Source organism: Lynx rufus, unplaced genomic scaffold, assembly GCF_022079265.1.
Source record: "Lynx rufus isolate CCGP_SWC_20201006 ecotype Redwood Valley unplaced genomic scaffold, mLynRuf1.p SCAF_44, whole genome shotgun sequence".
Classification (NCBI taxonomy): Eukaryota; Metazoa; Chordata; class Mammalia; order Carnivora; family Felidae; genus Lynx; species Lynx rufus.
In genome coordinates, this window is record NW_025814861.1 from 1,526,383 (window position 1) to 1,549,584 (window position 23,202).

At 52.7% G+C, this 23,202-nt stretch overlaps 1 protein-coding gene across 5 annotated transcripts in view; it reads right to left on the reverse strand.

Annotated features, from left to right (window-relative positions):
- The window catches only part of PRRC2B (proline rich coiled-coil 2B), an 88,407-nt gene that overhangs the window by 41,916 nt on the left and 23,289 nt on the right, over positions 1-23,202 (reverse strand). For 4 of the 5 annotated variants that reach the window (XM_047098164.1, XM_047098163.1, XM_047098162.1 and 1 more), the window contains exons 2-9: positions 18,061-18,230; positions 17,127-17,304; positions 14,180-14,282; positions 11,600-11,672; positions 7,191-7,334; positions 4,706-4,947; positions 4,120-4,241; positions 3,221-3,363 (exon numbers count right to left, since the gene is read on the reverse strand). In XM_047098164.1, coding sequence (XP_046954120.1) covers positions 3,221-3,363; positions 4,120-4,241; positions 4,706-4,947; positions 7,191-7,334; positions 11,600-11,672; positions 14,180-14,282; positions 17,127-17,304; positions 18,061-18,175 — 1,120 coding nt within the window. In that variant the 5' untranslated portion in view covers positions 18,176-18,230. The remainder of the gene's footprint in view (positions 1-3,220; positions 3,364-4,119; positions 4,242-4,705; positions 4,948-7,190; positions 7,335-11,599; positions 11,673-14,179; positions 14,283-17,126; positions 17,305-18,060; positions 18,231-23,202) is intronic. The other variant, XM_047098161.1, reaches the window with a different exon arrangement.

Sequence of the window (23,202 nt, forward strand, 5' to 3'; positions counted from 1 at the left end):
CAAATAAATCCCTTGAAAAACACAACTTACCAATATTGACACAAAACAACAAAGGGAATCTGAGCAGCCCCATTAACTACTCACAGAAATTAAATTTATTATCACAAATGTCACCACAAAGAAAATACCAGCGCCAGGTTATTTCACTGGTGAATTCTATCAAGCATTTATGGGAGAAATAATCCCAAACTTACAGAAACTCTTTCAGAAAGTAGAGAAGGAACATTTTCCAACTCATCTTACGAGCCCAACAAAGAAATTAAAAAAAAAAAAGAAAATTATAGACCAATATCCACCATGGACACGGAGGCCAAGAACCTTAATAAAATATCAGCACATTGAATCTAGGTATACAAAAAGGTGTAGCTTAGTCTAGGAATGCAAGGTTGGTTTAGCATTAAAAAAATCAGTTGGTGCAGGGCACCTGGGTGGCTCAGTAGGTTGAGCATCTAACTCTTGATTTCGGCTCAGGTCATGATCCCAGGGTCGTGGGACTGAGCCCAGCATCAGACTCAATGCTGAGCAGGGAGCCTGCTTGGAATATTCTCTTTTTTTTTTCCCTCTCTCTCTCTCTCTCTTCTCTTCCTTGCTCATGTACATAGAAGGAAGGAAGGAAGGAAGGAAGGAAGGAAGGAAGGAAGGAAGGAGAAAGAAAGAAAGAAAGAAAGAAAGAAAGAAAGAAAGAAAGAAAGAAAGAAGAAAGCAATCCACCAGATTACCAAAATAAAGGAGAAAAACCTTATAATCACAGCACAGGAAAATTTATTTCACAAAATTCAATACCCATTCGTGATTTAGAAAACATTCAGCAAGCCAGAAATACAAGGAAACCCTCAATCTGATAAAGAACACCCAAACCCTACAGCTGACATCAGATTTAATGGTGAAACACTAAACGCTTTCTCCACAAGATCAGGAACAAAGAACTTGAAACAACCCTGTCCTGGAAGTACCACACAGCATTTAGGCAAGAAATAAAAGGTAGGGGGCGCCTGGGTGGCTCAGTCGGTTAAGCTGAGGCTCAGGTCATGATCTCACAGTTCGTGGGTTCGAGCCCCACGTCAGGCTCTGTGCTGACAGCTCGGAGCCTGGAGCCTGCTTCGGATTCTGTGTCACCCCCTCTCTCTGCCCCTTTCCCATTCTTTCTCAAAAACAAACGTTTACAAAAAAAAAAAAAGGAAAAAAGAAATAAAAGGCATATAATCTGAAAAAGAAACATAAAACCATCCCTATTTATAGACAACATGATGGTTTATGTAGAAAATTCTAAGAAATGGGGGTGTCTGGGTGGCTCAGTTGGTTAAGCATACAAGTCTTGATTTCAGTTCAGGTCATGGGAACTAGAGCCCCACGTGGGCTCCACACTGAGTGTGGAGGCTGCTTGGGATTCTCTCCCTCCCTCTCCTCCTTCCCCCCTTATGTGGTGTGTGCACTCTCTCGCTCTTTCCCTCTAAAAAAAAAAAAAAAAATCTTAGAAATTCTAAGAAATCAACAGAAACTAGTAAAACTAAAGAGCGTATTCAGCAAAGTGCCTACAACAAGGTCCACACACAAAAATCAACTGTATTATCTATAGGAACACCAAACATAAGAAATAAATTACACTTAAAAAAAAAAATCAATGCCATTTACAGCAGCATCCAAACAACATCAACTACTTAGGAATAAACTCAACAGAAGATGTTCAAGACCTCCAACACTGAAAACTGAAACAGAACTGAAGAAAGTCAGAGATTCACCCAAGTTCCTGGATGGGAGATCCAAGGTATCATCTACCCAGAAATACATTCGACGCTGTCCTACCCAAACTGCCTCTAGGCTTTTTGTAAATACTGACAGGCTGATCCTAAATTTATATGGGAATGAAAAGATCTTACAGTCAAATAACATGAAAGGGAACAAGGCCAGAAAGCTTACGCTACCTGAACTTTAAGACTTACTATAGAGCGACAGTGTGGTGGTGGCGTGAATGAATCAATACATCCAGGACACAAACAGCGTCCAGAAATAGATCCACACTTATCTGGTCGATTGATTTTTGGCAGGTGCCAAAGCAATTCAATAGGCAGAGGAAAGTTCTCCCAACAACTGGTGCGGAACCGGATATCCCGACGGATTAAAACGAGCCTCAACTCCATCTTATGTACAAGAATTAATTCCACGTAAATCACAGACCCCAAAACAAGGGTTGAAACTATAGAAAATAAGGGAATATCTTTGCTGTCAGGGAGAGACGAAGATTTTCAGATAGGACGCAAAAGAAACAACCATAGAAAACACAAACTTACAAATCAACCTTCATCAAAATAAAAAAACCTGCTCATCAAAACAGTGCTAAAAAAAAAATGAACCAACAAGACAAGCAATGGGGGAAATATTTGTAAAAAGTAAGTGGCCAAGGACTCGTATCCATGGCTTACTTGTAACCTACCGCTCAAAGAAACGAGAAAATCTACCAGTTGCCAAATAACACAAGAAAACTTATTCATCAGCATTAGTCATCAGCAAAATGCAAATGAAACGCACAATGAGACACCACTACACACCCACCAGAAGGGCTAAAATTAAAAAGACTAATCACGTGGAAGCGTCGTGAGGATACAGGGGACCCGCGTTCCCCACAGCCACCGTGGAGAAAGGGTTAGGTGGGTCTCACGGGCCCGATCACACACCTTCCCTCCGACCTAACAATTCACTCCTGGGTACCGACTGAACGAACGTACTATTCGACAGGAAGTCCCCTCAGGAGAGGGGAGGCCCTGGGGTGGGAGCGGGGAGTTGGGGGGGGGACGTCTGGGGGGAGCGGGGGAGGGGGGACATTCGGCACACATGTATCCGTTTGTCAAAACTGCATCATTAAAATGGGCACCTGTCGATGGAATTCACATGTACGTGAACGCAAATAAAAACGATTTTAAGAGAAAATCATCAGGTTGGCAGATGGGGCACGGTAGTTGTTGAAGCTAGGTGATGGGAAGCTGGGGGCTCATTACCCCATTTACAGTTCTGTTTAACTTTCCCATTCCAAAAAGTCTTTTCGGCAAGTTAACAAAATCTCCCATGGATCTGAGATCAAGACCAAAGGCCAACAGGAGTCAGTGCTCAGAGAGGAAGTCACCACTGGCGAGGTGGCTGGCTGAGGGACGCACACCTTGCTGCCGGGGGGCCTTCAGCCCTGGAAAGCAGAGGCGACCCCGACCCTGAAAGCCCCACAACCCACCTGCCCAGCCGTCGTCGGCGTCGGCGTCCAGGTCGTCCAGGCCCTTCAGGTTTTCCGCGTTGATGATCGTGGGCCGCGGCGCCCGTCCCACCAGCTGCCTCAGCGGGCGGATGGGCCGAGTCGTTCCCAGCCTGCTTTCTTTTCTGATGAGGGCGAGAAGAGTAAAGATCTGGCCTCGTGTCAAGTGCACAGATGGAAGCAAAAGCCAATACTTTTCCAAAAATATGTCCCACATTGCAAAGGTTCACGGTTGCATTTAATATTTAAATCCTCTCCTTTAAGGGAAAAAAAGAAAAAAAAAAACTTCTAACGGGGGCGCCTGGAGGGGGGGGGCTCAGTCGGTTAAGCGTCCGATTCTTGGTTTCGGGTCAGGTCATGATCTCTCGGTTTTGCGGGTTTGAGCCCCACGGCGGGCTCTGCGCTGGCAGCGCGGAGCCTGCTCGGGATTCCGTCTCCCTCTTTCTCTACCCCTCCCCCACTCGCATGGCCTCTGTCTCTCAAAATAAATGAAGAAACTTAAAAAAGTTAAAAGAAACTAATAATGAAAAGATAAAAGAAACCTATGCCGAACAAATACGTCCCAGAGAGTATCGCCTCATTCCACAGTTTTATACACTCGGCACTAATGCCCAGCGTAGCAGCCACAAACACATGCCAAAACTTCCAACTCTGTCAAGAACTTGCGATCATAATACAACCTCGTCTAGCTCCAGATCCCAGCCACCCCACACACCCTGGAGCTCTGAGTTGGTTTTCAGAGTCTCCAGGACTCTGAGCTCTGAGTTGGTTTTCAGAGTCTCCAGGAGACAAGACACCTTCGCACATGAGCCCACGATGTTGTGCAATACAACCACCGGGGGCAATTTCTACACACGGGACTATTAATGCAGTAGCCTTACCCATCTTGGTCATTCATCTGGAACTGTCTAAAAGGGACACGGGGCTCAAGACGGAGCTGGGGGAGGGGGAAAGGTCCTCGTTCCACGGTACCCTGGTTCTCTGATGACTGTGGCGAACACATCTGAAACATAACATCAATGAACAGGATTTTCCGGTAATGGCTCAAATTCTAAGTTCCCCTTGCATTCGAATTTGTTTGGGAAAAATGGAAAATGGGAAAAAGAGACAGGCAAGTCTTGGAACTTCCCAGTTAATCCTACCACCATCTCCCCCATCTGTTTCCTGCCATCAGTAAGTGAACCTGGGGACTTGTGGTGTCCGGGGCAATGCCTGCCTCTCCTTTTTCTAAAGAACCAAGGCTGAAACAGTATCTACATCACCAGGGAAAGAAGCCGAAGACCCTTAAGATCTGAAAAGGGGGAGAGCAAACGCAGAAGTAACGGACACTTCCAAGGCAGGGTACATCGGGGCAAAGACACTGGGAGGGGGAACCGAGGTGGATATTCAACCACTTAGAGTAGGTTCTGCCTTCGCAAGCAATCCGACTCCATGGGAAAAAAAGATATGCACACTCTGAAAACTTACAAAAGCAGGAAGCATGTCATGGTATGTAGGTGGGTGGTATACATTTCCCATGAACTGTGAAGCCCCTTTGCGGACAGGCTGAGCCGGGCGGAGAGAGGGGTCCTTAGAATCGCTGGTACATGCCGAGGAGGGGGCTCCGTCTCCCGCACTCGAGTTCCTGCTGCCCAGCTCAGTCGGGGAGGCGCTCAGAGACGTGGCAGAAATTATGTTTCGCCCACCGCCCTCCCTCCAGCTTGTCACATCTGGAAATCGAAAGGGGGCAAAAGGGGAAAGGAAAGAGGAGGGGGGGAGGAGGGATTGTATGAGGGTCTGAAGGTCAAGGGACCCCCTCATTCACCAAAAACAAAAGCCCCAAAAGTGCAGAGTCGAGTCAAGTGGTCGAATCTGTCACGGAAGGTGGAGGACGGACACCTGGCCAATGAGCATGAACTTGCTGCGGGAAGCCGGGCGTAAAGAGAAACACAAAATAAGGTCCACTCACAGAGAAGGCAGGTAGAAGCAAGACGTGGTCTTCATGGGTGAATATAAACCACGCACACCCACAGATCGACCACCCCAAAGAAATCAGGACAGCCCGGATGAAACAGCGTTGGGCCATTTCTCCCACGATCACTGGCCTTTACGTTAAAACTGGACCGAGTCCTATGGTACCTGGCTAGAGGAGCGTGCAACTCTTGACCTCAGGGCTGTGAGTCTGAGCCCCACTCTGGGTGTAGAGATTACTTAAAAATGAAATCTTTAAAACTGGAGTAAGTCCTGACATGTTTCAACTCTGATTCAAGGTGACATCTCTAGTCAGACAGACTCCCCAGGTCATAAGAAGCAGAGCCCCTCTCCCTCCAAGTGGGGGCATGAAAGGGTCTGGGGCCCTACCCACCAGGCCTTCACCCGAATTGGTCCTGCTCCAGCCCATAGGGCTCTCCTGCACGTCACAGATTAAAACCTTCCCACCTAGCGACCTTCCTAAGATGACGTTTCCCACTGCCAAACATAGCAAGATGTGGGGGAATTACAGGCCAATGAGAAATCAGATAAGCCTGCCCCTTCTCAGTCAACGTATGGCTAGGAGGTGAAACACGAAGCCCCTGAGTACTTGACCCTCAAGAGAAAGAGACACAGCACAGGAGCCACAAAATCAGGGTCAGCTCCTGGCAATATGACCGCCTTGAGTGTGACCTTGGGCAAGCCCTCTGGCCACTGCTCTGGCCACTCCTGCTTCTTCTCCTTCTCCTCAAATGAAGAGATGGAGCTGATCCCAGAAGCCTCTGCTAGGTCTAAATTTCTGTGGTCCTACAAAGCAGGTCATCTTAATCCCAGAAAGCTATACAGTTCTCCGCCTGAGAATTTGGTTACCTATTTGGAGCAGACAAAATAACCCACCACAGGCCCCTGAAAAGGCAGCATGCTCATTAAGGAGCCACCTAGTGATCATTTCCTTTATAGGGTGTCAGTTCTACCTCTAACCCCGGGATACCTTGGGGATTAATCAGGACAGGCAGACAAAAGTCCCTCCATTTCAAGACCTGATCAAGCCCTCCCCTCCCCCCCATCCCAAACAAACAAAATACATAAGAGCTATTTCACAATCCTTGCTTAGAACAGATGGAAAAATCTCATTCCTCAAAAAACCTTAACCTCTAACCGCTCAAGGCCACTGAAAAGAAAATCCTACCTGCAAGTATTGCTATATAGTCCTGCCAACTCCTTGGCTAGACCCCAGGTGAGGGAACTGTGGAGACAAATCCTAGACTGGCTACCAAACAATCCCCAAGGGAACATGTTAAAAAACGGAGATTCTCGGGGCACGTGGGCAGCTCAGTTGGTTAAGTGGCCGACTCTTGATTTCAGCTCGGGTCATGATCTCACAGTTCATGGGTTCAAGCCCCTGCAGTGGGTCTCTGTGCTGACTGACAGTGCAGAGCCCTCCCTCTCTCTCTGCCCCTCCCCCAGGGATGAGCTCACTCCCTCTCTCTCTCTCTCTCTCCCCCTCTCAAAATAAATAAACTTAAAAAAAACACACACACAAGAGATTCTAATTTGGCTGAGGACGGAGGAGGGCTGGAAATCAGACTTTTTAACAAACTCCCCAAAGGACCCTGACAGGACTCCGCTAGGTTTAGGAACCACTGGCTTAGAAAACAAGCTCCTGGCTCGGGGAAAGAGTTAACGCGCCCTCAGTCTGTCTTTGCCAGGACCACCTGAGCAGAGCAGAACTCACGTCTGATGACAGCTGGGGAAGCAGACAGGCCTGGCCCAACCCAAAGGACAAGAGAGGAATGACCTCCGGCCCAGCCTGGGGGGCAAATCCCACAGAGGCAGAGAGCAGACAAAGGGTCAGTAGCCATGCTTTCCAGGCAGGGAGCCTGGGCCCCGGGAGCTCGGCTTGCTGAGGACACGAATGCTTCTAACAGGCAGAGAGGCAGGAAGATGAGGGGGAGCCCCGCTGTCCCCACGGGGGCCCGGACAGGGACTGCAGCTCACTCACTCTGAGGGCGGAGGCTTGGTCCTGGCCCATACGACAGATCTAAGACGCCCCTTTCTTTGCCAGCCTTGTCCTGCCCTCCAGCTGCTTTCAGCGTCGGAAATTCCTCGGGAGAGAAGGATAACAGTCGGCTTGAGCCCCTTAAACCTGCCAAGAAAACCAGAAAGACTCAGTTAGGGAGCAAGTGAGATGGGCATCGACAGTTCTCTGCTTCAGCCGCTCCACGGGCCGGAAGCCACACTGCCCTGGCGTGGGCTCCTGTTAAGTGCCCCATCTGTGCTGGCATCTTGTGCTGGCAGGGTGGCACTGGAGACCCCATGTGACGAGGAGAGGCCAGACGCAGGCTACACCAGGCCCTAGCAGCTAACCTACGGGAGCAAGGGAGAGGACAGCACAGCCGCTCCAGCTCGGATCCTTCACGCTGCCGGAAGAAGGCAGTAAGGCCCTCCTGGTGGCCCCGGGGGACACACAAGCAGTCTTCAGGGAAATCAGCCCAGGGAGATCAACTGCTTTTGTGTGGAGGTAATGCCAACAGAAAGGTCTGCACCCTCGTTCCACTCTCATGAGCACCGGACAGCTTACACCTGCCACCTTGGGATCGATTCCCTCCTTTGCTGTCCCATCCGTTCCCCAACGCCACAGGCCCCTGAGAAGAAGCCCTGCTTTATCTCTGCAGGAGGAGCCCCTCCCGGCACTTAACACTGGGGACCTCTGATCTATTCTGGACGAACAGATAATAACAAAAGGTGCATTCTATGGTCCAGAGTGGGATCTGGTGCTTTTATCTGGACCAAATGCCCAGCACCATCTAAACTTAACACGACAGTAACAGCACATGGCCCATGTCTTAACTGAGAAATGCCTCGTTCCCTAGGCGATAAAACCAAACTCTCCCCCCTCTTCCCCACCACTGTTTCACGGACCCATGAACTACAGCAGACTTTGCAGAAAGCAGCAGCTGGGATTGGTGCAGACGCACAAGGCATAACATCCCTATTTAGCAAAAAGTCCCAGGGTCAAATACACCCGCCAGGGTGACACAATCTCCCGGTGTCACGAAGGAGCTCCACTACTCTGCGAAGGGGGACTTGGACCCAGGTTAAAAAATCCTTGGCGAGGACGAAATGTGAAAGTCATGCCTTAAACACACGCAGATCTGGAGCTTGAAAACAAACACTCAGTACTTTTATCTACCTCAGCAGTCACGAAGGTCTTACTCTATGCGTGAATTAAACTTCCCTTCCACAGACCAGAAGGACAAAGAACCCAAAATCTCAAGCCAAAGCAGCAGCATTCCTAAGGTTTTCAGTGCTCTACAACGTTCACCACCAATGCCGTGTGCTATGTGATCTCTGCCGTGAGAATCTGAGGCTGGCATGTCAGGGGCTTCTTCTAAGGTCCCAGATGGAACCATCCCCCTGGCCTCCACCCGCACCAGTCAGGCCGCCCACCCCGCCCCGGTCTGACCCAGCTGCAACAGGCCCAAACACCACTCTCCGTGCAGTGGTCTATCGACGCAGGAAGAGCCCTTCTGAACTGCAGAGTCTGAACATGTGTGTGGGCAACACCACCAAGTGCCCACCGCCCTGATGGCACCACAGACTCGTGACGGCAGCACAGGACGGGGAACCGGGGGCTGCTCCCACCTCAGCCCCAGCAGAGGCCTAGGATGCATCTGTCCCTCCTCCCGGGCTCCTGGGCCCTGTTGCCTCCCAGATGAGCAATCACACATTTACAGAAGGTGCTGCTGTGTTTTAGAATTCTTTTCTAGATCACTTATTTTTCATAAGAAACACAATCACATGGTTCAAAAGTAAGAAGCATAGAAAAGTACAAACAGACGACTCCCTCCTGCCTGCGTGCCCACCTGCCTACTTCTGACGCCCTGAGAAAACAGGCGGCTTCCCCCCCCCCCCCAGGCTTCCTTCCGGAGACTTTTTTTTTTTTTTTGATGGCACGTACATTTTCTATAAGTACACTTTCCCTCGTCCCAATTTTTTTTCATGAATAGTAACATACTCTACATATTATTCTGAACTTTTTTTTTCATTTAAGAATATATCCTAGAGATCTTGCCAGATCCGTGGAAAACTACTTTTTTTTTTTCCCTAGAGGCAAGTAGTATTTCTTTAAAGCACCAACATTTAATGGACATTTCAAGTGACTGTTTCCCATCTTTCCCTACCACAATTTTGCAATGAGTATCTTTTGAATATACACCATTTCTCACATCGGCAAGCATCATTTCTGGGGTGATCTTCCTCCACGTGGAAATGCTAGGTCAAAGGGTGCACACATTAGTATTCTGATAGCACCAAGCTGCCCGCCAAGGGGTTGTACCAATTTACTCTAGTATTTCTTTGTATTATTTTTTTTAATGTTTGTTTTCTTTTTGAGAGAGAGAGAGAGAGAGAGACACACACAGGGGGGCAGGGGCCGAGAGAGAGGGAGACATAGAATCTGAAGCAGGCTCCGGGCTCCGAGCTGTCAGCACAGAGCCTGACGTGGGGCTCGAACTCACGGACCGCGAGATCATGACCTGAGCTGAAGTCAGACGCTTAACTGACTGAGCCACCCAGGTGCCCCTACTCTAGTATTTTTTTAATACTCTCTCTGCAGGTTTTATTTTTTATTTTCTTTTTAATTTTAATGTCTATTTTTGAGAGAGACAGAGTGCGAGTGGGGGAGGGGCAGAGAGAGAGGGAGACACAGAATCCGAAGCGGGCTCCAGGCTCCGAGCTGTCCGCACGGAGCCTGACGTGGGGCTCAAACTCATGAACTGCGAGATCATGACCTGAGCCAAAGTCGGACACCTAACTAACGGAGTCACCCAGGCACCCCTCTGCAGTTCTTTTTAAATAAAAATGAATGCACGTGATTTACTTTAAAAAATCCTAACCCACAGAGTAAAAGCTGTAGAAAGCAAAGACCACTGTTAACACAGTCTAGTGAGCACTCTCTGTAAAAAGCCTCTTTAGGGGCGCCTGGGTGGCGCAGTCGGTTAAGCGTCCGACTTCAGCCAGGTCACGATCTCGCGGTCCGTGAGTTCGAGCCCCGCGTCGGGCTCTGGGCTGATGGCTCAGAACCTGGAGCCTGTTTCCGATTCTGTGTCTCCCTCTCTCTCTGCCCCTCCCCCGTTCATGCTCTGTCTCTCTCTGTCCCAAAAATAAATAAACGTTGAAAAAAAAAATTTAAAAAAAAAAAAAAAAAAAAAAAAAAAGCCTCTTTAAAGACCTAATTTTAGGGGACTGAAATGCTGGTCGCCGCTCCCCTTGCCCCCCACCCCCGCTTATCTTGCCCCCTCCACCTCACCCCATGGACTGGAGAATCCGTAAAGCTCCCTCCTGCCCTTAGCCCCTCCACAGGAGCCGGAGTCTGACGTCAGTGGGCACACTGACTGACGTGTTGGGGACAGAGCCTCCAACCACACAGGACGCCCGCCCAGAAGGGGCACGTGCTGGGTAGGAGCGGAGGGTTTAGGGCAGGCAGGATGTTCACTGTTTCTCTACACGAGCTACAGAAGGCAGCTGGCGAAGTCTTGGCCGCCAGGGGCACGCAGAAGGCCAAGGGCGCCGCGGTGGGGAGGCCGGTGGGGGGAGGGTAGTGGGAGGAAGAGCAAGCGTGGCCCGCCACTCCCACCTGCAGCCCTCTCCTTCCCGTGCGGGGGCATCGCCCAGTTTGGTCCGTACAACATGCTAGAAACATTCGAGCTATCAGTGGTGGCTGGGGGGTGGGGAGTGGAGCAGTCTGGCCGCCCTCTCTGCCCAGGTGGGCCCTCCCCTCTGCTCTGGGCCTGCCCGGGAAGCCCTCTCACCATCTCCCCCTACTGCTCCTCCCTGCCATCTCCCCTCTGCACAGCTGCCGCGGCTGAGGTCCTGCGGGCAACACCTCTGACACTTCCCGTGTCGGGCGCGACATAAACGGTACCAAGGACCGTGTGAGCCGTGAATGCTCTGGTGTCACCAACCAAAGAGCAAGCAGCCCAACTCCCAGGGCCTGGCTTATTTAGAAACCCAGGCCCGAAGCTCGCCCCACACCACACCACACCTCCTCCTTGCAGGCCCCAGGGAGAGGAAGTAGGTGCATGTCGGCCACACCGCTGAGCAGGTAGCAAGGGCACCAACCACACGGCGGAGTCCAAGAGCAGCAGGGCCAGCGCCCAGCCTCTCCACAGCCCCCAGGGGGGATGTCAGGAGTAATAACGTTCAGTGAAACCAGGGAGCGGACGGGCCTGGCAGACACAGCGCCCTCACCCCCGGGGGCAGAGGTAAGGCTCCTCAGGGTAGCAGCTCACTCGGGTGAGAGATCCCACAAAGCTTTGGCCAAGGGCTGCCTAGACCCGGACAGAACCGTCTGGAAAAGGCACTCCTCCCTCCCTCCCACCCAGCCCAACGCCACCCGACCACACTTACCACCTTCGTGTCCTGCTGGCTTTCCATTCAGCTGTGCCCATGACTTTGGTCCACCTGGCACTGAATTTGTGTTCTGAAAGAAGGAAGGAAATGAAAACAAAGCCAGCCCGGTCGGCCTGCTTTCTACCCAGCTCCCCACCCGGGCACGGCAGCCTGGGCCCCCGGCACGGGGGGGCGGGGGCAGCTCCCACGGCTGGTTCCACAGCCCAGCCAGGACTCCAACCCACGTCCGCTTCGTGCGACACTCCGGAACACCGGCAGCTACGAGACCTTGCTCCAGAGATAAAGACCAGACCCCAATTCTAACACGTGTCTCAAAACCCGTGTGCCACTGCGAACCGAGGAGCATCGGCACGGGAGGCTGGCGTGTCTGATCTTCCGCTGGAAGGGCCACCGCACCGCTCTCCATGATTACTGTCGTTCTCCAAGGCACAACTACTCAAGTGAGAGGCCTCCCTCCTCCGCTAATCCACACTTGCCTGGCTCGCACACAAGCCGAGGAGTTGAGCGTGCTGAAAACTCACTGCAGGCGAGGCTTTGTGCTGGGCACACCCTGCCTGAGCGAATCCTCCCACACCCTGGGAAGGTTCTAGTCCTATCCCAGCGGAGGCTCAGAAAGGAGCGACCGGGCCCAGCCCAGAGGGCAGGACCAGGACTTGGCCCCACTCTGCCTGTGTCCCAAGCCCCGGGAGTCCCCAACCACTGAGCCCATCTGCCCCTCCCGACAGCATTCAACCAACGGCCTTCCCCTCCAACTGAAGGTGCAAACATACAAAACAAAGCTGGGGCAGCACTTCCTGGGTCAGACCTCACGTTAAATAATCACCCTTTCTCAGCACCCCCACCTCCAGTACCACCAAGCTCAGGGCAGACGGCGGCGTCTCTCACCTCCCACGTGGAGCCAGCCAGGCGTAACAATCCATTTACCCATCAGGAGTTGCCCTCAGCGCCCTGGGGTAGCCACAGGCCCCCCGCACACACGCACACAGACCACAGAAGGGATGTGCCCGCAACGTCACAGGGCAGTGCCACCGGGGCTGCCAGGTCCCCAGGAGGCACAGGGGCACCGCCTGTCCCACAGCCTCCCACTCGGCGTCCGCAGGCCGCACGAGGATGCCCCTGCCCTCGCCCACCAGAGGCACTGACCGGTTAGAGAAGGGCTCCCGGGGCCGAGGAGGGGTTACTAACGTTGCCATTAGAAGGCTGCCGTGCCTGAGGCGAGGCTTTAGGGGCTGGGAAACGCTGGGGGTCCCATTCCCACCACGGCGGGAAGGGCTGCGCTCTGGACGGAACGAGCGGCGTGCCAGCCCCAGGACAGGGCTCTGACCTCCAGCAGTTTGCTGACAGATGCCGGGACCACACCAGGCCCCAGCCTAGACCCCGCCGTGCTTGGGTACGGCCACGTAACAGACACCCTTCGGGCGGCTCTGAAGGGGAGTCGGACATCCAGCCAGGGCTGTCAAACCGAGGCTCTCCGATCTCTGAGCTGCCGATCCCAGGAGACAGATTCAGACTCGACTCTCTGCTCTGACTGCGTGACGGCACCCATGGATGCAGGCCAATGAATACAGAGTTCCGCATGAATGTGGACCTCTCTTTCCTTTCCCTTTAGTTCCAAAGGCACAATTCAGTGTTGGGTGGGGGAGGGTGCCCTTCTGGCAGACCCATACACTGTCCCCCGTGGTTGGGTGGCACCCCAGACCTTCTGCTGCCCAGGGCACAGAACGAGAGCACACCGTTCAGGTTGTCTTCCAGAGAGCTGCCAAATGCTAGGTACCCGTCCACGCGCCTTGCGGTTTTCTACAGGATTAGGAGACCTCTCATCCGGATTTCTAACTACCAGCTAAGTACACCCTCCTGCTGGCCGCGAAACCCAGACGGACTTGGAGGGGCTGAATATATTACAAGCCCCGGCTCGGTTAAATCCTAACTTCCTGCTTAGGAAAACTATTTATTTATTTACTTATTTTAAGACTTTATTTTTCAAGCAATCGCTATACCAAACGTGGGACTCAAAACTCACAACCCCGAGATCAAGAGTTGCGTGCTCTACTGACTGAGCCAGCCGAGGCCCCCCCGGGGAAAACACTTTAAATGCATCAACAAATAAAGGGTCACAGATCAGTATTTCCCAAGTGTGTTCTGAGGGACACTAGTCTCTAAAATCAGTCAGAAAGATTTCCCAGGACAAATGAGTTGGGGGATGCTGTCCCCACTGTGTCTTTACAGAGTCACAGCACACGTCAGCACGTTAAAGACACTGATGAGAAGTCTGACGGTAAAGGAGCATGCTTCATTTTTTCAACTTACCTGACCCCAGATGTTCCCGTGGCCTAACCAGTCCCCACGGAGCACATTCAGGGGACCCTGACCTAGCGTATAGCTGGCCCCAGCGACCGTGCCTCCAGGTAAGTCACCAGGAAGCAAATTAGGTGTCCGTATTCCGTTCTGCATCTGGGGTCTTTCTCCAAGAGCCGCGCGTTCAGGCACCTCCCGGGAACCAGGACAACCTCCCACGCTCGTTTTCCGCAGCCACCCGCCAGGCTCACCCCTGGAAGGAGCAGGTCACGCGGCACCTACCTCCTGGCTGCTCGACTGTGTCGGCTTCTGTAAGCTGGAGACAGGCCTCTGCAAACCCGGCTGCGGCAGCGACTCCGGCGGCTGAGAGCCCGTCGCACTGGAACTGGACAAGGCAGGGGGCGCAGGGGTCAGATGGGCACGCGCGGTCCCCTCCGCGCTTCCCACAGCGGCGGCTGCTCGGTGGCCCAGGGGCAGCACAGAACCTCTCCAGCAGACTCTGACGCCTCAGAGCCCACAAGAAGCCGGGCCCCATCCGAGGCCTGCCCGCTGACGTCTGCCGGGCAGGACGGTCCTCGGCCCCCTGGCGGGGCTTTCCTGCAAAGGCTAGAGGTTCCCTACAAACAGGTGCTGCAGGGGCTGCCAACAGGGAAACTGAGTCAGCACAGCGAAGGGGCTCTGAGCCCCTCGCTCCTGACCAAGAGCTCACAGCTGTACAGGGGACTGATTGCTTCGCGACGTGATTTTTTTCTTCTCCTGGCTTATAGAAGAAATACATGCCCATAGTGAAAATAAATGTATAAATATAGAGAACACAGGATTTGTCACAATCTCATCCTCCAGAGAGAGATGCCAAGCAGATTCTTCTATATATATATATGTATGTGTGTGTGTGTGTGTGCGTATATATATACACATATATATATATACATGAACATAGTATTTTTTTTAACACCACACATACAATCCGTAACCTGTTTCCTACTTACTGTATCGAACATGTTTTTAGGACAATGCCTGGATCTACCTCTTCATTCTAGTGACACAGTGTAGCCGGCTAGATAGGCCCTAACTTAACAATCCCCATCTTTTTTTCCCATTACCGGCGAAACCGCAATGAGCACTTTTTACACATAACTTGGCACCCTTTTGTGTAGGTAGTCCAGTAGTCTAAGTTCTTAGAAACAGGACTGCTGGATCAAAAGAGGTTTTGAAGCTTAAGAGATATTGCCCAAGCGTGCTCCCCAGAAGGCGGGGTGAGTCGAGACACAGTCCCCAAACAAAAAGGGGCTCCGAGGAAGACGTCTGCTCACCCAGAGCCTTCCAGCCCACTCCCTCATCCCGATGGGACCCAAGGAGGGCAGCAGTCTACTCCGCCAGTCGCCCAACGCCAGGGGCTCCCCAGTAAGCTGAAGCCAAATGCTCCACACACAGGCTTCCAGGGTTTATGTGATCCAAGGAACTCACCGGGCAGGATTCCTACGTAATGAAGGCCACTCATCTCTTACTTCACCTCCTACCTACAACAGAAGCTTCCAGCGAGTGTTGCTTTTGTGTTCTCCAAACCTCAGCATGGAGTCCCAGCAGCTGTGGCCCTCACTCTGTCACCTCCCTGACACTCCGAAGGAGGACGTGGCCCCGGGGCAACAGAGGACCGGCGCCTGGGGTCCACGGCCTTGTCCAGTGTTCTGTTTCTACCTCTTCCCTGGCTGGCATGCTTCAGCGCGGCCGGCCCCATGAGAGCCGCCTCATCCCTCCCGTGCCCGTGTCGGTGGGAGCCGATCCAAGGAGGAAGCGATGCCTCGTCCTCTCTCTGGAACTTCCCGTAGCAGCAGCATCGCAACACTCGTGCTGGAATGTACGATGTCCGTTTCATCAGAGAACCTGTAGCATCTACCGTGTGAACTCTAGAATGACAGGGGTGGTAGCGGCACCTGCCCGCGCGTCCTCTGCCAGGTTCTGTGCCAGGTGCCTGACTCGCGCTGCCCGGTCTATTTCTTACAACCACCAGGCAAGGCAGTAGTCCTACCGCACAGAAGGACGCCGGAGCGCACCGATCAAGCAATTCTCCGAGTTCCACAAAGCTAGTAGTAGGTAGCCTGGCCACACCCCCGGCCCAGTATGACCCCTAAACAAATCGTGAGAGAAGTTTTAAAAACAGCTTTCAGACCCTACTTTGTTACTGCTACCCTATGCTCATCCGAACGAGTTACGTGCTCACTCTCTACATCTTGTGTGAAGTAACTGTGCGAAGTTTTACAGAAGCTACCGCGGCCGTTCCCAGCGAGAGAAAAGGACACTGGCTGGCAGGCTGCACCCTGGGTCGTTTACTGTCTAGATCCCGAGAGATCCAGGCAGCCAGGGCACAAGAGATCGAGGGCAGGAAGACGCACGGGACCGAGTTTTGTTCTCATCCCCCGATGGGCAAACCCCAGCATCAGTGTCCCATTCCTCTCTGGTCCCTTCCCAGTGCAAATCCCAAATCCTCTCCCCTGGCTGGCGCCCAGAAGACTTGCAGTGGAAGGGGAGGGACACGGACTTGGGCAGGAGGGAACGGCCCAGGTTACGTGCCCGGGGCAGAGCTGGCACCGGCCACACTACGCGGCAGCAGCCACGACATTCACTCCGTTGCCGTGATGGGGATTTCTGTGCCAGACCCTGGGCCTCCGAAGGCTCCCGGAGGTGGTGTGCTGGCAGAGGGGTGAGCCTACAGAGGCTGCACACCCGCCCCCAATAATGTGGATTCTGGGTTGCCACCCTTCATAACTGGGTCTGTTTGGAGCAACTAACCGCAGCAGTCTGTGTGGGACGCCGCTGACCCCGCACTTAGAAGTCGGCCTCCTCAACCCGGAGCCCAGCACGCAGGATGCCCCAGAATGGAGCGTTCAAGCACCCGCTCTGGCCACAGTGGCCCTTACTGGCTCAGGCACTGGCTCGAGGCATTGCATAAGCCCCTCTGGGGGGAGGAGGTCCTTCCTAATAAGGCACAGGGGACACTGGTCACTGGGGACAAGGCGGCCCACAGAGGCAAGGCTGCATCAGCTCCAGAAGCCAGGAAAAGCAAAGGCAGGGAGGAAGAACCAACCAAGCGGGGGGGGTCCGGGCAAAGGCAGCCTCCCTCCTCTGGGGTCAGCCGGTTCTCCAGCTCTGCCTTCTGCAGAAGGAAAGGGAGCTGCCGGGCTCCGTGAGGCCCCGGCTCGCCACCCACACCCGCCCCCTCGGCTCCCACCTCTTTGGGCCTTGCTGATCCTGCTTGTTTGCCCATCCCGTTCCGTCCTTGGGAACTATAACGATGTTGGGGTCGTTTCCTCTGTTTTCAGACTTCAAGCTTGGCAGGTTTGCAGGTGGCGGCATACGCCGGGCTGTGGCAACTTTCCCGAGACTCTGTAAGCCATGTCGAGGAATAACTGTAGGGAGAGAGGGGTGGGGGCAGGGGAGGAGCTTCAGAAGCTCTCGCAAGCTCTAAGCGACGACGACAGACGGCCAAACCACCACCAAGGGTGGCCCTGTGCCAACAGACCAAATGGCCCGGTAGCTGCTTTCGCCACTTTACGAGCCCTTCACCGAGGCCTCAGACACTTGGGAGCTGCTGAGGTCTTCAGAGGCTTCCACTTTACTAGCGGGCAGGAGCAGGCGTGGGGAGTTTATGACGGGGCGGGGAGCCGGGCCCAGAAACCTCCGGCCCACACGGTAACCACCTCTCCGCAAGTTGAGACTGCTCCGGCCTCCCTGGCAGGACCCAAGGGCCAGCCTCCGCCTAGCCCCGGGGCCGGGCCCGAGGCTCAGCAGGGCCCTTGACATCCACAAAATCCTCCCGGGGTGTGGACAAAAGGTCCAGAACGTCAGAACCCCGAAGCCTAAAACTGGTTGCTCTGATGCAAAGTCAGTTCCGTTCTACCTCACAGGGGAAGAACTATCTGTGGCCAACGAGGTAAGACGGTTAAGGAAACAATCCCACTGTGGCAGAGATGGGGTATTCCTGCTCGAAATCGGACATCGAACAGGAGCAGGGGGTGACTGCACGTCCCCAGAACTGCCTGGTGACCACTCCATGCCCCGAAGACCATCTGACCAGGCAGGGACCCTGGGTCCTCACAGTTCAGGACCTGGAGTTTCTCACGGAAGGGAAAGCATAAAGAACTGGCCTCCAGCCCGGTTCTTACCTGAGGATCTGACCGCGTCTACTGATTTTCCTTTATACTTATCAAACAGGCTGAGAGTCGAATACTTGCTTTTCCCATCCTTGCCCTTGGTTATTTGCCCCAAACGATCGGACATTGCGATGAAATGTCATCTAGTAAGGAAATTTTTCTCGGCACCGCTCCCGATCTGCCTTTGAAATGTAAGAGAGGAAAAAAAAAAAAGAAAAAGAAAAAAGAGTGTTAATCCGCCAAAGTCCCTGAGCCAGGGGGCTGAATCCTTCAGGGATCATGGATCTCCTTGACGACCTGAAGAAAGCCCTGGATTCTGTCCCCAGAAAAACACCCTCACCGTGCACAGGCTGTTTCGCCCACATTTAAAGAGCGTTTCATTGTAGGTACCTTCCCCAACCCAAGTTCAGAAGTCTTACTCTGTCTGAACTGACCAGAGTCTACTGCTCGCCAGTGACACAGAAACGTAAACTTTTCCACACAGAGTCCTCCGGCCAAGTCAAGGACCGCTCTTCAAGATGGAAAAACAAATCCTCACCACTGTATCGACCTAACGTGAAAACTAAGGCAGAGCGGGGAGGTACGCAACCTGCTTGTGGAAGGCTGTTCATTTCAAGGATGAGCAAAACCAAATCAAAGGGAAGCCACCAAAATCAGTAAGTCTTCAGGAACAGCTGGGTTTCAAACTAAAGAACCAGCCTCCAGAGAAAAAACACCTGCGAGGGGAACAGAAGCGGGGTTCTCTGGGGCGCAGGCGTAGAAGAGGAAGCAAGGACTTCCCAGGGAGAGACCACTTGGGGGGCCATAGCGATGACACCGCCCTCTCCACTCAGAAAATCTTGAGGGGATGACCAAGAAAGAAGCCCCTTCCCCCTGCCACTTTCTGACTTCCTACGGTCTTCACCGAGTCTATTAGCCGTTAAAGCATTAATTCACTCACTCATGCATTCACTCCAACACCTAGTGTGTGCCTGCGGAGGCCGGGCGAGTGCCACATGGCAGGCACTGGGGACTCAGGGCCACAGGTTCTAAAACTTGATCATGATAAACTCGGAGAAGTGCCCACCACTTCCCGTTGGAATTAATGGATGGGAAGAAAGCTAAACCATCCACTTAGGCATAGTGCTGATGTCTTTAGTGACAAAATGGAGGGAACCGTGAAAACATCCACTGGTGATAAAAAGACCTTGGTGGCCGCAGCAGTACGCTTTGCCGTCTTATACCATGCCGAAGCCACGCAGGCCAGAGGGAACACGTGCAGTGTGCTGGCAAAGTGTTCTGCACCCCCCAGAGATGACTCTAAGATAAAACCCTATATATTATGGTCCAAGACTTTGTATAAAGCGCAAGGGGCAAAGAGGCAAAGATCAATTATAAACCGAGGCCAAGAAAAGCTAACCAGGGGACAGTGACATCACACGGAGCCTGGTGCCACGCCAAGTGTGAACCAAGCTGGTTCTGACACAAAGCCGGGAACATCCACCCTTTCATTCAAGAAATCCTGACAGTGAAAGAGGTGTGTAGGAGAATCAGCCTCCACGAAGAAACCAACCAGAAACGCTCGAAAGTGCTCACAGCTCCCAAGTTTCCATGTTACATGCCAGCAACCCTCCCCCAACGCGCCTGCCTTGTGTGCCAGGAGCAGAGTGACCAGGAATGGAAACTGGCCAAACGTGTCCAATTTCTGATTTTGGTGCCCAGGGGTTCCATAACATACCCCTTTCTTTAAATTTCCCTCCCCGGAGCTGGCTCCAGGGAGTTTCTGCCCTGCCAGGCCCCAGAGTCCCAGCTAGGAACAACATCCCTCCCCCACGCTCAGGGCAAGGACTAGATTTCATTTTCATCAGAATAAGTGGCATTTAACAGGCTATCAAATGTAAGTCAACTTGAAATTCTCTATTAAGATCAGAAGAGATCTAACTTCTAGACACTTCTATTAAATCAAAAGATCATGCAGATAAAAATACAAAACACCACACCCACACACCCCACACTACTAACAAGCCCTGGAAACTTCCAGGGTGGGCGGTGATGGCAACATGTGGAGCCTGCGTCACAGAGCTTACAGTCCCAGTCCCCAAGGGGTGGCAAACACTGGTCAGCGACCGGCCAATGGCCTGTCTGTCATAAAGCCCTCAAGCTAATAAGAATGATTTTTTAAATCCGTTTTCACCTTTGTTTAAAAAAACAAAGAATGTGTGATACCCCCATGTGGCCACAGGTAAGAAAACTTTGTTGACCCTGAGCCTAAAAGAAAAAGCCTTGAGCAAGCACTTTGAAAAGTCTCCAGGAGGGAGGGGCGCCTGGGTGGTTCATTCAGTTAAGCGTCCAGACTCTTGGCTCAGGTCGTGATCTCACGGCACAGGTTCGTTAGTTCGGGTTCGTTAGTTCGTTTCCAGTTCTAGTTCTAGTTCTAGCCCTGCATCGAGCCCTGCATCGGAGGCTGCTTGGGATTCTCTCTCTCCTTCTCGCTCTGCCCTTCCCCTACTCGCTCTCTCTCACAATAAATAAGTAAACTTAAAAAAAAAAAAAGTCTCCAGGAGGGAAACAGATGGGAGTGGGGAGAGCACCAGGGAAGAGAAGAGGCCCTACTGCTCAGCCAGGAGACCGGGCAGGGCTCAGCACAAGGGGGAGGGGCCCAGGCAGGGCAAATTATTCCCTGGACTGTGAACTGCGCCCTTAGGGACTTGTCTACTTAGTACTTTTTACAAACTTGTGTAGCATGCTGCAAAACCAAGAAGTTCACATCCTAACTCCCGGACCTGTGACTTCCTTACCTTAGCAGCGAGAAAGGGATTCTGCAGATATGATTCACGTAAGGATCTCAAGATGGGGATATTATCCTGGATTATGTGGACAGGGCCACTGTAATCACAAGGTCCCTAGGACATGGAGCGGGAGGGCCAGAGTCAGAAAGGCGTGGCATCCGGAGCTAAGGCTGGGGGGCGCGCTCTTCGAGGGTCAGTGGGGCCACTGCAGAGAGGTGCAGGAGCCCCGAGGAGCTGGAGAAAGCAAGAAAACGATTCTCCCGTGGAGCCTCCAGAGGGAACCAGCCCAGCCCACACCTTGACTGTATGCAGCCCAGTAAGATTCACCTGAGACTTCTGACCTCCAGAACTGTAAGAGGATAGGTCTGTGTTGTTCTAAGTCACTGGATTTACAGTAACCGGTTACAACAGAGAATACACTCATTAACAGGCTTTTACTAGGCACTGCCTTGTGCCTAGCACTGAGCTGGGCCTGGGATGCGGCAGACAGCAGGCTGGGCCCTCCCCTCCCCATGTCCAGCCCGCAGAGACGACGGGACCACCCCCAGTCACACAGCTAATCAATAAGGAACCTGTTTCAGAATTTTTCACTTGGGCACCGTGATGAAAACTGCTCCTCTCTGCCACCCCTGACCACGGCTTTCACCTGACCCGTGAACCTACACACAGTGCTGAATAAAACCAGCGTGAATAAAGCCCCCTTCCTGGCCACATGCCTTGCGGGACTACACATTTAGCACTGTTAAACTTACGTAACTACAGAGTCCTTTACTAAATTAAAAACCAAACTGACAAAGAGAAGAAAAAATTATCGACCAGCCTATCCAATTCCCACATGAAACCTTAATGGGCTTGATTTTGACACATCGAAGGTCTTTCAATTCTGAGACCTGGCGGAAAATACTTGTTTCCACAGATAGTGATCAAAAGTCCTCTTCAAATCTGTCAGTCCAAACTCCTGCCAGTTCATGAATACAAACAGGTCTTTCTTGGATTGATTCCGCACTGCCTGGGCCCACGGGCAGAGGTCAGAGTGAACACAGGTGGCTCTCTTGGGCCTTCCTGGGGACAACACACTTCTGAGAACTAACCTGTCCGCACCGCCACCCCCAGGAAGCACTGGGAGACCGGAAGCCTGACCGCACCCTGACTCCTGGCACCCCTGGGAAAAATTAAAGAAAAACCCCGGGCCAAGGGGATCCACTCTCCCGGGAACTGAGAATTCTGTCCACGACCATTAGCTGGACCGCAGCTGTGGCCTGAGGCCCTCCCAAGAAATCCAACCATTCAGCAAATAGCTGAGTCCCTACTGCGCTGGGACCCCTTGCAAACGGGGCTTCAGAAAAGCCAGCACAAGCACGCGCTGAACTAACGCCCACATTCAACCTGCGCGCGCAGTTTTTTGGTGCCCCCCCCCCCCTCCTCCTGCTTTCTCACCCGAGCTCTGCACCTGCGGGCCACGTTAGTGGCCTCTCTTGCCCTCAGCCTCCCTGTCCACAGAACGGAGGGGCCACAGCAAGATTTCACAAGTGGCAGCCGGTTCTAAAAATCAAACACGCCAGCGTGAAAAACCCACAGCCACAGCATTTAGGAATGACTCCCGGTCAAGGCGGCCGTCTCTTGCCACACACGTGCTACTGCATTCTATCTTCCGACCTAACCTGGGATGCTGCCGGGCAGTGCCACCGAGTCACCGTTGCTATGGAGACAGCACCTGTCGGGGAGGGGCCGGATACCTCTCATTCTAACGCTGGGGAAGACCGTACAGACGCAGGGTCTCCCGGCCCCCGTTTTCCCTTCAGAACTGGGGTCGCCGAGTTACTGACAGTCCGAGGCCCACAAAGCGTAACCTATTTACCGTCTGGCCTTTAGATTACAGACACCAGCCTGACAGCATACCAAGTTCCTTTCATTAGGCCAGATTTCACTGGACACAAATCTAAAACACAAATATAGTCACTCGGGTATTATTGCCATACTTGGGGCCCAGCCCAGCCCCACACCCAACTGGCCACTCTGCCTGCCCCTTGGTTTTCATAAACCTCAGGCCGAGAGCATTAACTGTTAACAGGAGTTTGAACGGCTTACAGGTATCTGCTGAGTTGCTACCCACCAACACACACACATACACACACAACATGCTTGACTGGCCTCATCGGATGGCAGAAAAGGGCAGGCAAATATCTGGCTGTGAATCATGAGGCCGGTCAAGGCGAGAGAACGTCGTTCTCGGTGGATCAGAAGCATGTTCATTCAAGCCTGACTCACGCCCGGATCCGTGGGACAAGAGCTGGCTGAGACGCACCAGGTCCTCGCAGATGGGCATGACCACGCTTGGCTTGTAGCCACCGCTTCCTCTCCCTTTTGTAGGTAACAGAATTAATTT